Source organism: Erpetoichthys calabaricus, chromosome 11 (assembly GCF_900747795.2).
Source record: "Erpetoichthys calabaricus chromosome 11, fErpCal1.3, whole genome shotgun sequence".
NCBI classification, from domain to species: domain Eukaryota; kingdom Metazoa; phylum Chordata; class Cladistia; order Polypteriformes; family Polypteridae; genus Erpetoichthys; species Erpetoichthys calabaricus.
Genome location: NC_041404.2, coordinates 137,018,662 through 137,035,192, shown reverse-complemented (window position 1 = coordinate 137,035,192; position 16,531 = coordinate 137,018,662). Strand labels below are relative to the sequence as shown.

Here is a 16,531-nt window from a genome sequence, read left to right as displayed (position 1 = left end):
AAGACACTAAGAAGGACGTGATTGGGTCGCAACAACAAAAAAACAAAGGTTAAAGCATTGACATTGGGGGATAATACGGCGGACTAGTTTGAGTTGTTTTTCTGTTAAGACGTCCCTTGTTTCCCTTGAACAGTCTGAGAAAGGAGAAGGGAAAAGGACCGGAATTCTCGCTGTTTTTTCTGATGTAAAAAGTCTTTGTTTCCCATCGAGTAGCCTGGAGAAAGACTGGAATCATTGTGTTTTGGTCTGTTTTTGAAATTTTGATTCTTTATTTTATCGTTTTAACTCATACACCTGAGTAGGAGATTCCAAGAGATGGCGTATCACAACCATTTGTGGTCATTAAAAGCATTACTGCAAGCGTTTGTGATTCGCCATCTGTTGGAATGAGAAATGCAGTGCATATGTCTCTGTTATATGCCAATTGGTATGGGGCGCACCATCTGTTGGAATGGAAAATGCAATATGTCTCTGCTATATGTCATTTGGGGTCCACAAAAACAGTGTTAATGTTTGTGATGTGCCATCTGTTGGAATGACAGAGACAGAGATGCACAGATCCTTTTATTAAGGTGGATTTTTGATGTTGCCTGCTTTTAATAAAGAACTTTGTGTTTTTGTACCATCCTGTCTGCGTCTGTCTCCCTCATCCTGGTTAATCCTCCGTACGACTCCTAGATGCCCCGTGGTTAGACCACTGTGTGGTATTTGGTGGGTACGGGGCATCACATCTCTCTGCCCAGTTTGCTCCAGCCTGTATCTTTTACCTTACCCCACTACTCTTGATTTAGTTGGGGGAGTCCAGTATTTTTTCATTGCTGCCTTTTGCTTCTGCAGAGGCGCTTTGGGAGAACCAAACCCGTTGATTTAGCTTGTTAGGTTTAGCGATTTGATTGTTTTTTCTTGTTTAGTACTGAGGATGCTGGGAGAAGAATCTCACTAACCCCTCAGACTGAGCAATGGAGGGAGTGGGAGGGGCAAGATATGATAAAGCTGCCAGAGGAAGAAGAGGAAGAAGAGGATTCAGACATCATTGTTTCGTAGGACTTGAGCATGAATTGAATATGAGGAGGTGGCGGAGCAGGAAAGTAGTAGAAGTAGCGTGGTGTGGTGGGATCATAAGCAGTTGGTGGAGGAGGAAGAGGAGGAAAGTGTGGGAGAATGTGAGGAGGACAGGTGGGCATGATGGGTAGGAGACAGGTGTGATGATAGTGAGTGACATTGGCAGAGAGGTTTAACTGGATTGAGTGAGGGAATGGAGTGTGAATAGTTTGAGTAAGATAGCGGAGTCCGAAGTGACGAGATCAAGCGAGTAGATGGACTGAACGAAGCAGATTTGAAAACTACGAGGTAAGGGTGGCCTGCATGTGGCAGTGAGCCCCGTCCTGGCATTAGCAGCAGCAGATGGAGTCAGGTGAAGCTTGTCCTTTATATGTGGTGGTGGTGTCCAGAAGAGCAGGTCACAGATCCTCCAGCCGCTGAGCTTCTGGACTGTGGACAGAGAAGAAGACCAAAGTAAAGATGGCGCCCTCTCCTGGTCTTGGGTGGAATTGCTTACCTTCTCAGAACCCTGGAGGTGACCTGTGAGCGCCCGTACCTGACAGTCTGTACTTCACTTTTGATCCACAAAGCATGTGGATGGCGATCAGGGTTAGGAAATGACGGGTGTGGCAGAAGAAGAAACCAGCAAGCCATAGAATTCAATAACGGGCTTCATTAACAGCTAAACAGAGTGAAGATGGTGGCCTGTTTGAGACCCCTGAGCTAGCTGGGCATCTCTTAACTTGCCTTCAATCTCTTTATTGTTTGACTGCTGGTTAAGGAAACCCCCCCCCAAAAAAAGACCTGTAACGACTGTGGCCCTCTGAGTTTGACCCCCGCGGCTTGTCACATGTGTGTCCAATCGGCCAGTTTGTAGTGGAGGAGAGACATGTGAGGGGTCTCTTTGCGCGTGCCCCTGCGAAACTCAAAAAACAAAACAGAAATGGTGTCCTGACGGTTCTGTGAGCAATGCAGCAAAGCCAAGAAGGCCTCGTGGCCGTTGTTGACATTGCGGATCAGAAGGAAAGAAATCCAAACGGCTGTGACACGAAGGTCGCGGTGACGTGTACTTCGTGATTTGCTACCTGCGTTGTTCTAGAATATGGAAGTGTCTGCTTTTCCCCCAGCGTGTAATGTAATATGACTGCGGACTCCGGCACCCCCTGTTTCTGCACAGTCAGCAGTTTAAAAAAACAAAACAAACGGTCCGTTGAACCTGCACTGCAGAACGGGAAACGCTCACGAGAGGGGCTTGAGTGGAAATTAGCCCAGCCCTGCACTCTCACTGCACATTTCTGTTTGGATTGTTAATTTCATGTTGTTAACACAGAAAGAGTTTTTAAACAAAAGCACGTATGAGTCATTGAGAGGTGAGGTTATGTGGAAAAGCAGACATTGGCCTGGGGTGGTCTTCTCCAGGCCCACGACCTTACTGGCTGGCGTGGGGTGGTCTTCTCCAGGGTTAATCGCTGACCTTGCTGGCGGGTCGTTTGTGTCACTGCCTGATGCGGTGATTCAAAGCCGGAGCTTTTTTGTCTTCTGTGTCGTCTGAAGCCTGAGGAAGGCCCTGTCCCAGTCTGATGTCAGCCAGACCTGCTCAGTGACAAAGCACAGGCGTCCTCGGCTTGCCTGGCCCTTAACCCTCTCTGGTCCTGGCATCCTCTACATGAATCAGTGACTGGAAAAGCTGCTGATTGGCCAGTGTGGCATCCATACAGCGTCGGGCGTCGCACAAGATGTACGGGTGATGATACGGGCTGTGCGTGAAGTGTGTGCTCAGTATGTAATACAAAGGTGGCACACATGATCAAATATAAAATACCAGTAATGGCGCACTGCACATTAACACTTGACTTGTCATTCCTAGTCTTCCTCCTCTCTCTGTCTCTGTACGTTTATCATTCGTTTGCTCAGAGGTTGACGCGCTTGCTGTTTCCTGAGCAGCTCTTCTTGTCTCCACCCTAGCTGCCCGCTTCTTCCCTTCTTTCATTGGCATCTTTTCACATTAAAACTGATGAAGTCCGTGTTTGTGTTGCAGTTACTTTGTACGTTTTCCTTACTTTTTCACTTAAGCTGGCACTTCAGTCTTCAATCTGCCTCAAGAATGATTTAAGATATGAAGAGGCAGGGGAAGTGACGGCGAAGGTGGTAGGGAATGAGAATGTGCCACACAGCAGCCCTGCTGCCCACTGCAGAGAGTTGATTCTACAATAAAATAAAATAAAAATAAAAAGAGGAATAACCTTGGAGGTCAATCACCACCCTCGTCACGTAGTATATGAGTACCAAATTTCAGGTCAATCAGTCACACGATTGGCAAGTTACAGGTGAGGTTTGTTTCCTGCCTTGCGCCCTGTGTTGGCTGGGTTTGGCTCCAGCAGACCCCTGTGACCCTGTAGTTAGGATATAGCGGGTTGGATAATGGATGGATGGATGGCGGAAACAATTTATTCACAAAACATACTTCATATGTGCCAGATGCTTTACAGGAATGTCTCGACCTGTTCGCCATCACACAAAATCCAACGAGCAACAGTGCCATTTAAAGCCCGGACACACGCTTCACAGGGAGTAGATGACACCACAGTCCGTGTTCTGTCCTTCAGGTCATTGATATCACAAAGTGTCGCTCCTTCACCACCATACCCCATAACCAGAATTCACAGGGGGTTAAATCAGGGGAGTGTGGAGGCCATGGCAATGGTGGGATAAGTTGCCCCCCACATTTTGCCCCTGGTAATTTTCACCCCGTAAAACACATTTCACCACCACTATATTTTGCCCCAGTATTTATGTACATATCTATAATTGCAATTAAAAATTGAATAAACCTTAGCCAACATTGAGAATAAAAAACGTTCACTCAGGTAGTGTTCTTCTACGACTCATAGATCAGCGTGTTGCATTGTAAAATCGTTTGGATTCGTTTTAATTGAAATAAAAATATATTTACAGTATGTTTACCGAGCGTTTCATTCAAGTGATACACTATTGCTAACTGTTTTATCATTTTGCTACAAAAATGTTTAAATTAAGAAAGTCAGTTTTGAACGCTGAGAACGATTATTCACTTTATTCTTTTAGAAACTTCCAACACTTAAAACGTGTGGGTGTGGGTATTAGAAGTTACTGGGGTGGGGGAGACATATCATGGAGGTGAAATGGAGGGGGGGGGGCAAAATGTCCATAAATTGGCAATGGTCCATCATGAGCTATCCATCGACCTGGAAAGGTGTGGTCGAGATAAAAAAGAATCCATTAGTGTTAACATAATTGTGACTCACCCTGTAAAAGAAAAGATTGTTGGGTCCTCTCTGCCCTCCATTGAAGACATCTCTGTAAAGCTTGCAGCGTTGTGGAGGTCCATTCCCACCCCACCTACGGTCTCTCTGTCCCACTTCCATCTGGCAGAAGGTACCATAGCATGCCAACCAGATGTGCCAGGAACTACAACAGCTTCTAGCTCTTGGCGGTCCGTGCTGTGAACTCTGTGCTGCCCCCCTGCCCTCAGATCTGCCCCTTGTAGCAAATCTGTTTGCAGTACATTTGTTACACTTGTCACTCTGGTTGTGTTTAAATGTTATTAGTTATTTATTAATTATTATTTGTGTATGTCTTTTATATATATTTCTCTTCTGGTTCGTCCTGCTTCCACTTCAAAACCGGTCCCGCCCACACGCAGCCGACACGGCATTTCTCGATTCCTATTGGTCCTCTTCCAAACCCTTCCCCACACTGCACTGGGACTCCAGACCAGCAGTGTAAACACTGTCATGCACTATACTGGCCTGCTGAGCGTCACACATCCAACAAGTCCTCGAGGTGCTGCCACAACGGTAAAGTAGCTTTACCACCTTTGCGGGAGCCTCCTGTGTCTTTACAACAGCTTCTTACACAGCAAACATCAGAAGCTAAACATTATCGTGAACACATTCGAGAACACAACTCTTCTCTAGCGTTTGCTTCCATGAGTGCACAGATAACTCAACCTCCTGGCCACAGACCACACTTTTTTAAAATACACGGGCAAATTTATCACCAAATCTCTCCACTATACGCTAACACTTCTACCTCTCCAGGATATGGACAGTTGTATGTTTATGACAGCGCAAGCTACTGAAGTACAAAATCAAGCAAACTCTGCATGCAGTGAAAATGTACTTCTCCAGCTCGATTCCATGCTCAGAACCATCAACCCCTTTGCTTAATCATACAAACACATGCATGAAATCGCTCAGTCCAATCCAACAGCAGCTGTACGAATGGTTTTCAAGGAATACCCTGGGCAGGATTTACGATGATACAATGCCCCGACATTACAGCGATTTTCATCGGAGAAGATGGCGAACCGCCTGCCGAAGCGACATTTGCATCTATCCCATACGCAACTCCTATAAACAGATTTCCACGCTCAATATGAATTGCGATCCTGTGGTTTACCCACTTTTATTCCCTTATGGAGACATTGGCTGGCACAAAGATTTACAACAAGTTCCAGATGAAAGAACTGCCAAGCGAATAAGGCTTACTCAATGCCAATTTTACGCGTACAGATAAGCAGTGAGGAATACATTTAGTATTTTGCACTCCAGCAGCAAACTACTCCAACGGTACGTCGTAGATGCGTATGTTAAAACAGAGGGCGTGCGTCTCAAACTATCTCACATTAAATCAACAAGATCTGCGCGTGGAACAATACAAAGGACTATCAGACACACTGCAAGCAAACGCTGTAAATAACAATGTACATGTAGGCAAAATGATCAGATTACTGTCCACATTCCAGGAAGTCCAAGATACATGAAACAAAACTATCAGGATGCCATGACCATAATATGTAAATTCGGAAAGCCCGATTTATTTATCACTTTCACACGTAAACCTGCTTGGCCGGAAATTCTACATGCACTGTTGGATACCCAAAGACCGGAGCACAGACCTGATATTGTCGTACGAGTCTTTTGGATTAAGCTGCAGGAATTACTTAGAGACAGACATTCTACAACAACATCTTTTTGGAGTTGTAGTTACACCGCCGTGCGTCGGCTAGTTTATGTATATTATTTATTATATATAATTCTTTATTTGTTGCTATCTATTCCCTTCACTTCACTCACGACAGAGTGGTAGCTCTGAGGCTAGGGATCTGCGCCGGTAATCAGAAGTTTTCTGGTTCAAATCCTGTAAAGTGACTGCACTCCGTTGGGCTCTTAACCTTCAGTTGTTCTGTCCTTTGTGTGACGTTCATCTGTTGCCAGTCCTGCAAGTGGTCCTCCAAGTCAGGGCCCACTGTAACCAACCTCACACTTGTCCTGTGTTTATGTGTGTGTGTGTGTTGCATCACGATGGTCCCGTTATTTCGTGCCACTGTATGCTGCAGTGTGGTGCATGGACGGTATGACAATAAAGCCACCTGACTTGTATAGTCAGCCCACATAAAGGGCCAAAGCTGCAAACATGGCTGCCATTATACAGGGGAGACCTCAGCAATTAGCAAGTTAGACAAATGTGTGGTTTGCTTAAATGACACAAACAGCACTTCGGCCTCGGGGTGAATGTGGCAGACAACACTTGGGAAAGGAAGGCTGCCGGCTGCACTCATATGGTGTCGGTGTAAAATATTAATGAGGGCTTACATCCCGGATGGAGTAAGTGGTGATCCCACTCTCACTGATGCCATCTGCGTCCCACCTAATTTTGCAAATGAAATGCTGTCCGATGTTTGGTCAGGTGTAGCACTCCAGGCGATGCACATGTCAGCCTGTAAATGCGTGAACAAAACCTGCCAATCAAAAATGAAGTCAGGTTTTGTTTTTTTAGGCCTGGATGGCAAACCTCAGCTGATGGTTGATTGTCCACCTCAGTGGGTGAGTTCTTGTCACCGATGATGAATGTGGGCAGGTTATGTTTTCCATATGATCTTTCCAGTTCCTTCTGGACTTCAGTTAGCGGTGGTGTTGGGCCGTCTTCTCCAGAAGCTGGCCTCGTCTTTGGCTGTCTCAATGGCCGCTCTTCTAACCGTTAAGCCTCTGGGTTTGCTTCAGTAGTCAGAAAGATAAAATGAACTCTTGATCACAGACGTCTCCTAACCTGTGCCAATGCCGACCGCATTTCTACTGTTCACTGAAACTTTGTCTTTTCTTTTTCACTCCTGTAGAAATTCATTGAGTTTGAAGATGCACTCGAGGGTGAGAAGAAGGAGCTGCAGACGCAGGTGGAGAATATGGAGCTGCAGGCCAGGCAAATGGAGCTCAAGACCAAGAATTATGCGGACCAAAGTAAGAAGGGCCATTAATGCATCTAAAACTAGGAGTACAACGATGGGGGGTATGGAGGACGTGGGCAGGTACAATAATACTTCACTCATTAAAAGTAGGGAGCACTGAGGGGCAGACATGCCGACACATTTTTTCCTTGATTTGCCCTTCTGCTCCACAATTTAAAATTACAAATCAGACAATTCAGACATTGTGATTAAAGCACACATTGCAGAGTTTCATTCAAGGGGATTTGCATACAATTTGATGTCACCATGTAGAAATGACAGCACTTTAGGATGCCATATTGTTTGGGACACAGCAGTGTCAGGTCTGTCACGTTAAGTCCTTTGTCACATATCCCTGGCACTCAATGACCGCTTTAGGTTTGCGATTCATGGACATCACCAGGTGTTGAGGATCTTCTCTCATGCAGCCGTCTTCAGCTCCTGCTTGTTTCTGGGAGCTTGTCCCTTTAACTCTTTCAGGGGGGATGTTGACTTCTGTCAAACGGAGGTGGTAATCAACTGTAAACGGTGACAAAAACCCGCCGTTACCTTTTACTTGGATTCCCGTTGCTAGAAGGAATTAGCTCCATTGGTGGGACTGAGATTCCCTGCGCTCACGTGAGTAGTGAGGTGAAAACAATGACAAAAGTGGCATCGACATCTGGCGAGAGATCAACGTCAAGCAAAATACTCCATGGACGACATTTTGCATATCATCGCTGAACTGGACTCTTGACTTGTCAGACTCCGATTTTGATACATGTGATCGAAAACGAACGTTGAGGTACCAGCATCAGCTGATTACAGTGCTGAACAGGTTCATGTAGCTGACGCACCTATGGCAACATTTACCTGGGAGGTCCGCCACTTACAATGACAAGAGGTACAAACCAGATCGTGACGCACTACAGCTGCATATGGCTCCAGCCTGGCACGCATTCCTGACAAACTGGTGGCCGCAGCATGTAGCAACAAACGTTTTCTGTTGATTTCGGTGTGAAAGCATTGCTTTGGGTGCTTTTCAGAAAACTGATCAGCCCTCACAGAGTGAAGCTTTGTCTTCAGCATATGGAAGATTGAAATCGGGTGACTGGCTTGGCCATTTAGGAATTTTCCATTTTTTTAACTTTGACAAACTCCTGTGCTGCCTTAGCAGTATGTCTGGAATGATTTTCTTCTTGTAGGATGTTGTAAGGTCTGTGCACCTCAGAAGTCAGTGAGCCACTGCTGTCAGCAGCTCCATCATCCGTGAAGGTGGAGTGGTGGCTCCAAGGCGAGGGATCTGCACTGGCAGTCAGAAGGTTGCTGGCTCAAATCCCATAAATGCCAATAGGGACTCTGCTCTGTTGGGCCCTTGAGCAAGGCCCTTACTTACCCTGCAATTGCTGAGCGCTTTTGAGTAGTGAGAAAAGCGCTAAATAAATGCAAAAAATTATTATTATTAAGAGAAGTGTGCCAGGAGCTGTGACCTGTGGCCCAAGCCATAACACCTGCACCACCATATTTAACAGGTGAGGTGGTCTGCTTTGACAGTTCCTTGTTGTCTCCACACTTTGCTCTTGCCATCACTCTGATGAGGTTCATCTTTGTCTTGTTTGTCCACCAGACCTTTTTCTCAGATCTCTGCAGGTATATTTTAAGTTCTTTTTTTGCAAACTGTAATCTTTTTGTGGCTAACTAGTGGTTTGCATCTTGCCGTGTGGCGTCTCTGTATTTCTGTTCATGAAGTTTTCTGCTGATAGTCATCTCTGACACACTCACATCTCCTCCTGAAGACTGGTTCTGATCTGTCAGACAGGCGTTTGGGGGCTTTTTCTTGATCATACTGAGGATTCTTCTGTCATCAGCAGTGGAGGTCTTCCTTGGCCTACCTGTCCCTTTGTGATTCCAGAGCTCACCATTGTGTTCTTTCTTCTTCATGATATTCCAGACATTTGATTTCGGTCATCCGAAGGTTATACTGATGTCTCCAATGGTTTCGTTCTTGTTTTTCAGCCCCATAATGGCTTTCATTGGCACAGCTCTTACCCTCCTGTTGAACAATGGCAACCTCAGACTTCAAAGGCACCTTATGAAGCCATGGGACACTCCTGAGGAATCACAAACACCTGTGATGCCAATTGCCCCAAACATGATGGTGCCCTGAAATGAGGGGGGGCCATGTAGAAAAAGTAGTGTGACTGAAATGCATGCAAAGACCCTTAAATGAAAGTCTGCAATGTGCACTTTAGTCACGATGTCTGAATTGCTTGATTTCTAACTTTATGCCATGGAGCAGTGGGCTAAAACAAGGAAAAATGAGGCTGTGTCCCCAACATTATGGAGGGCGCTGTATAGTCTCAAATCTGCCTAATCCAGTCCAATGTGATATTTCATTTTTTACTTTTAATACATTTGCAACATTTTCGAATAATTCTGCTATTGCATTATCATTCTGGGGTATTGAGTACAGATTGATGGGCATGAATGGCAAATACTCTCTGAGTCCACTGTATGTGTGGCCCAGTGGTCTTTGTAGAACGAGAACATGCCGTTTTTTTGCTTGTGTGTCCTTGTAATTTGAAAGTTGTTTGGGAGAGCTAAGTCAGTAAACGCGGTGTATGTTTCTAACCCTCATCTACTTTCTTCAAAGTTACTCGCCTGGAGGAGCGTGAATGGGAGATGAAGAAGGAATATAATGCACTTCACCAGCGACACACAGAGGTACTGGTGTCCCTTTCTGCTCCAGTGAGAAGTCAAGCAAAATGACACTTTTATTTTCTAATACGCGAGCTTTGGAGGCAAATCGGGCTCCTTCTTCAGACAGGGTGTAATTACTAGTTACAGGAGTACGAATTACCTTGCTAATTATGTAATTAATAATTACACCTCCTCTGAAGAAGGGCCTGTATTATCGTAGTATTTCCCTCTACTTACCCTTTACCTGTTTTCTCAAGGGTAAATGTTCTCGTCAAGTTCATTATCAGGTTGGTCTACTGTCGCACTTTAAAATGAACACACACACACACACACACACACACACAGACCCTAACCACAACAGTGCCCCATGAATGACACACACACGCTGATTAACCCTTAGCATTTTAAACCGCACATCAGCCTGTCACTCAGCACTTCAAGAGACTTACTTATTATCGGCACGAACAACATACGATGTTTTAGTGATATCTCAGCACCTAAATATTACTTTTGGTCTACAAGAATACATTTAAACATACAAAGACTCAGCACTCTTGACTATAGGCCATTTACCAGCCCAGAATACCTCCTTCTTCTCATACTGTCCCTTCTATTGAGTGGCGCCCTTACTCTCAGCCTTATAAACCTCGCAGCACAGAAATAATGGCAAAAAATCTGGCTGTCACCAGGTGCTCAAAGAAATCTAACTTATTAATTCAATCACTCTAGACATTAAGACAAAGCATAGAAAGTTAAAAGCAGCATGGTATTTATTACAAGAATAATAATAATACCACTGGAACAAAGAATAATAGAAAATAGGTACTGATAGGAAAGTCTGAATATATATATATAGTCTTTAGGAAAAGCTTACGAAAAAGTTACAGATGACAAGGATGAATGTCCCGGGGAGGCGTTTGATTTAGCAATCGATGTTCATGATGCCTTTCTGACGACTAGTGCCATCTTCATCCGTTCCTCTTCTTCCTCTTTCAAACCAAGCCATAACTACACACTGACAATTTTTGTAAAAATACAGTTGTTTTATTTTGTTAGACGGAGTGGTGGCTCTGAGGCTAGGGATATGCCCTGGCAATCGGAAGGTTGCCGGTTCGAATCCCGTAAATGCCAAAAGGTACTCTGCTCTGTTGGGCCCTTCAGCAAGGCCCTTAACCTGCAATTGCTGAGCGCTTTGAGTAATGAGAAAAGCGCTATATAAATGCAAAGAATTATTATTATTATTATTAGCTGTGGAAGTTGAAATGACAAAAAAATTTGTCATTTGACCGGGGTGTCCAAAACTTTGCGTGGAACTGCAAATGAAGGGTGTGACTGAAAATCACTGCAGAAACTGTGCAGTGTGACACGCGCCAAGGTAACTCACAGCCAACAGCGGACTGCCTGGCGAGGTCAAGGACAGCAGTAGTCGTCATCGGGGACGATGTTCGCTCTGTTGGGTTCTGTGCCACGCTAGTTTCATCAGGTGGATCCTCGGTGAGCTCACTGAAGTTTCATTATTATGGTGCAGAACTGACGTTAGACATTTTACATTCAAACGTCTGATTTGTTCACTCCCCGGCACTTACAAATGTTCAGCACTGGACTATTGTGTGTACTTTCTGAGGGTCTGAGGGTTGTATTTACTGTAAAACAGCCATTGCTGATGCCACCTTTGTGCCCTTTTGAATCACATAATATATTCACCTGGGTTTACTAAATTTGCCTTGAAGCATTTTTTGTGTTTTGTACATTTAAGCAATTCAGTGTATGTCAGAGTGCATTTTGGGGTGGTTTTGGCCTTTCATGAAGTTCATCACTTTACTCATAAAGGGCAGGGTATGCTTGATACTCAGAATGCTTACACTCACGCATCATATCATGGCTGCCATGCATTCCCGGCGCTCTTGTGGTGTATCCTCAGAGCACATCGTCAGAAATTAACGTGACTAGTGAGCGAGTTGCAGTACCAGCAAAAATTTGGGTGGCGTGTGCGTTCAAGTTTTGGTACGTGACGTCAATACCGTTATTTGCTGTCAACACAGTGACAGATATGCCCTTTCAGAACAGCTGGCATCAAATCGACAGCTCTTTGAAAGTGGATGTGGAAAACATGCAAGACGAAATGGAAGCAAATTTGAGACTGATATGTCTGCGCAAAGCAGAAGATGTCCAAGGAAAGAAGGTGGGATTCCACCGTTCCAAGATAACGCACGTGATGGCAACACCGCATTGCAGCTCTAACAGGATCAATGTGTGCGTTTCAATGTTTGATGAATGGATCGATGTGGTGAAGCAAACCATCTCATCTTAAATGCTGACATATGAAAGTATTCATGGTGCTTTTCTTCATCTGTTTCTCATATAGGCAGTACAAGCGTCACATATTCCCCATCGTAATGACGCGATACATTTAAAGGTCTCACATGCCATCTTCTGTGTTGCTGTTGCCATCTTTCTTGCCCCTTCACAACAGCATCAGAATTTTATCCTCATCATCTTCTCTCAGGGCGGCACAGTGGCTCAGTGGGTAGCGCTGCTGCCTCGCAGTAAGAAGACCTGGGTTCATTCCCGGGTCCTCCCTGCGTGGAGTTTGCATGTTCTCCCTGTGTTTGCGTGGGTTTCCTCCCACAGACCAAAGACATGCTGGTTAGGCGGACTGGCGATTCTAAATTGGCCCTAGTGTGTGCTTGGTGTGTGGGTGTGTCCTGCGGTGGGTTGGCGCCCTGCCCGGGATTGCTTCTTGCCTTGCTCCCTGTGTTAGCTGGGATTGGCTCCAGCAGACCCCCGTGACCCAGTGTTTGGATTCAGCGGGTTGGAAAATGGATGGATGGACATCTTCTGTCAACTCCCAACACAGCGAAACTGACGTATTTGCACCATGATGATGTCTCGCACTGCTACTGGGTAGAATCAACAACAACAACATTTATTTCTATAGCACATTTTCATACAAAAAGTAGCTCAAAGTGCTTTACATAATGAAGAAAAGAAAAATAAAAGACAAAATACAAAATTAAAATAAGACAACATTAGTTAACATAGAAAGGAGTAAGGTCCGATGGCCAGGGTGGACAGAAAAAACAAAAAAAAACTCCAGATGGCTGGAGAAAAAAATAAAATCTGCAGGGGTTCCAGGCCACGAGACCACCCAGTCCCCTCTGGGCATTCTACCTAATATAAATGAAAAAAGTCCTCTTTGTATGTAAGGTTCTCACGGAGTCATTTGATGCTGATGGTCATACAGACTTCTGGCTTTTAATCCATCCATCATTGTTGAGAACATCATGGAGCTTTGAGTAGATGGTGGTGGCGCAAGCCACCACCAAAAGGACACCGGAAAAGGAAACAGAAGAGAGAGTAGGGGTTAGTACAGATTTTGAATGAATAGTTATTATAATGAATTGGATATACAGAGTATCAGGATTAAATTACAGTGAAGTTATGAGAAGGCCATGTTACAGTAATGTGTTTTCAGCAGTTTGTTAAAGTGCTCCTCTGTATTAGCCTAGTGAATTCCTACTGGCAGGCTATTCCAGATTTTAGGTGCATAACAGCAGAAGGCCGCCTCACCACTTCTTTTAAGTTTTGCTCTTGGAATTCTAAGGAGACACTCAGTTGAGGATCTGAGGTTACGATTTGGAATGTAAGGTGTCAGACATTCTGATATATAAGATGGAGCGAGATTATTTAAGGCTTTATAAACCATAAGCAGAATTTTAAAGTCAATTCTGAATGACACAGGTAACCAGTGTAGTGACATCAAAACTGGAGAAATGTGTTCGGATTTTCTTATCCTGGTAAGGATTCTAGCAGCTGCATTCTGCACTCATTGCAAACGATTTATGTCTTTTTTGGGTAGTCCTGAGAGGAGTGCGTTACAGTAATCTAGCCGACTGAAAACAAACGCATGAACTAATTTCTCTGCATCTTTCGACATAGCAAAAACTTAGCAAAAGAGGTCTAACTTTTGCTATGTTTCTTAAGTGAAAAAATGCTGTCCTAGTGATCTGATTAATATGTGATTTAAAATTCAGATTACAGTCAATGGTTACCCCTAAGCTTTTTACCTCTGTTTTGACTTTTAATACTAATGCATCCAGTTTATTTCTAATAGCCTCATTGTATCCATTATTGCCAATCACTAAGATTTCGGTTTTCTCTTTATTTAATTTGAGAAGGTTACTATTCATCCATTCTGAGATACAGGTTAGACATTGTGTTAGTGAATCAAGAGATTCGGGGTCATCGGGTGCTATTGATAAATACAGCTGTGTGTCATCAGCATAGCTGTGGTAGCTCACATTATGTCCCGAGATAATCTGACCTAATGGAAGCATGTAGATTGAGAAGAGCAGCGGACCCAGGATAGAGCCTTGTGGAACACCATATAGGATATCATGTGTCAGAATTATAATATAATCAGAATGACATAAAATACACATGCAAGTAATAGACAGTACACTTCTGACATAGCAGCGGTGTTCTCATGCATACGAGCCACGTAGCATCAAGCACGTCCTGACCCTTAGACAGGTGAGAGGTAGCAGTCGATTTGAACTCGGTTTGTTATTTTGAAAACCCTAAAAGCCGTCTGGGCAACGACTGCATCAGAAACGACAAATGACAGATGAGATGTAAAGTGTAATTAGACTTGAACTCCACAAGAAGAAATCTTAGTGTGCTGATTATATAACAAAGCCTCATGGTCCGACCCTTGTAGATGCAGTCACACTATCACTGCTGGTAGCATTTTTAATGTCATTGTGTGCTACTAAGTGAATACCATCCATCCATCATCCATTTTCCAACCCGCTGAATCCGAACACAGGGTCATGGGGGTCTGCTGGAGCCAATCCCAGCCAGCACAGGGCACAAGGCAGGAACCAAGCCTGGCAGGGTGCCAACCCACCGCAGTAAGTGAATACCATAAAGCGATTTTTATTTATTTATTTATTTTACACTTTTTTACAATCAAACATGCATGTCGTCCCTGTTTTTGTTGGCCAGCTTGCTCCACTTATTTCATTCTGTTGGGCTCCCAAATGGTGCTGGGAATGTCTGCATATCGAGCTGTTCCAAGGGAGTGAGATCTCCTGACAGCGTTGTCTTTCTATTCACCTGTCTCTCTCTTCCTTATCCAGATGATCCAAACATATGTGGAGCACATCGAGAGGACAAAAGCCCAGCAGGTGGGAAGCAACAGCCAGACGGAAGGAACAGGAAGCATTAGAGCGTAAGAAATCAAATCCTTCATGTCTGCCGTGTCTGTAATGAGCTGCACTGTCCAGTGGTTCAGCTTGAACTGTCTGTCCTGAACTCATGCTTGGCCTGACGGCTGCCTCCTGTCTTACAGAAGGGTCTCCAAGATTGGGGGGGGTGGGTTATTTTCATGATGGATTAGAAACTTTTAAATATACAAGAAAACTGATAAACATGACCCGTATGAGAGTTGCGTTTTCAAAGTCTTCGGGTGGTAAGGCTGCTCATGTGTGTCGGTTCCAACAATTCTCAATGGTATCACATAATAATCCAGCACGTTGAAACTGCGTTCAAAAATGAAGACATTTAAGTCAGAGGGTATTGGGAGTCAACAGTAAAGTGACCAGCTGTGTAACTGAAGCCACCATCTTGAGGAAGCACAGGGTGAGATTTTGAGGCAGCATATCTCTCAGAACGTACAGTAAGAGTAGAAAACGTTTCAGAAATGAGAGGAGGCCATTCAGCCCATTGTACTTGTTTGGTTAGCTAATATCTAACTTGTTCAAGTATCTCCTCCATATGCTTTTTAAAACATTTAAGAAGGTTTAAACGTCTAGTACGTGACCTGGCAGGCTTGGTCCACATTCTCTTGACCCTCTGTATGCTAAAGTGCTTCCTGGCTTCTGTCTTGAATTCACTTCCATTTAATTTCTGCCGGCGACCTTGTGTATGTAATTCACTTAGAAACTGGAAGGATTTCAAAGGATCAACTTTACAGACACCTTTGATAAAAGGCACCACTGGAATTTGAATCAGCCGGCCTGTTTGCCTGGCAGGTGTTTTAACCAACTAAACTACGGTGCCAGCTAATGGCAGACAAGCTGAGCTCATTCACTTAAACACACTAAGCTCCGTCAGTTTCCTAAAGTGTGTGTTTCTAACTGGTGAGTGTACCTCGTGTTATCAACAGTCCTGTTAATAAGAACATTCCAGAAGTAAAAGTGGTTCAGTGTGCAGTGCTACTCTAATCAGTAAAGGTTATTGACGACAAGGGCCCAACTTGCAGAGGCCATTCTGATTTCCAGGTACTCCGGAGCGCGTCTGTAAAGGAAGTTCAGACGTTATGATCTTCTTCTTAGAGGATAAGTTTGGTGTTTTCCAAGTCAAAGTTATTTCTTTCTAATCATGGTATAGTTTAATTTGCCTCGTGAAATTTCATAGTAAAGTGGAGCATATTTTATAAATGAAAAAAAAACTGGCATTCTCCTAGATTTTACAATGGAGCAAATGGATACTGGGGTCCCAGTTTGAAAAGAAAGCCTTAAAAAATAACCAAATACGTCACTC

The 16,531-nt window shown here is 44.2% G+C and overlaps 1 protein-coding gene across 1 annotated transcript in view; it reads left to right on the top strand.

Moving 5' to 3' along the window:
* The window catches only part of mapk8ip3 (mitogen-activated protein kinase 8 interacting protein 3), an 88,357-nt gene that overhangs the window by 10,500 nt on the left and 61,326 nt on the right, over window positions 1-16,531 (top strand). Inside the window, 3 exon segments of the mRNA XM_051934273.1 lie at window positions 7,199-7,319; window positions 9,939-10,009; window positions 15,127-15,218. Of these exon segments, the coding sequence (XP_051790233.1) occupies window positions 7,199-7,319; window positions 9,939-10,009; window positions 15,127-15,218 (284 nt within the window).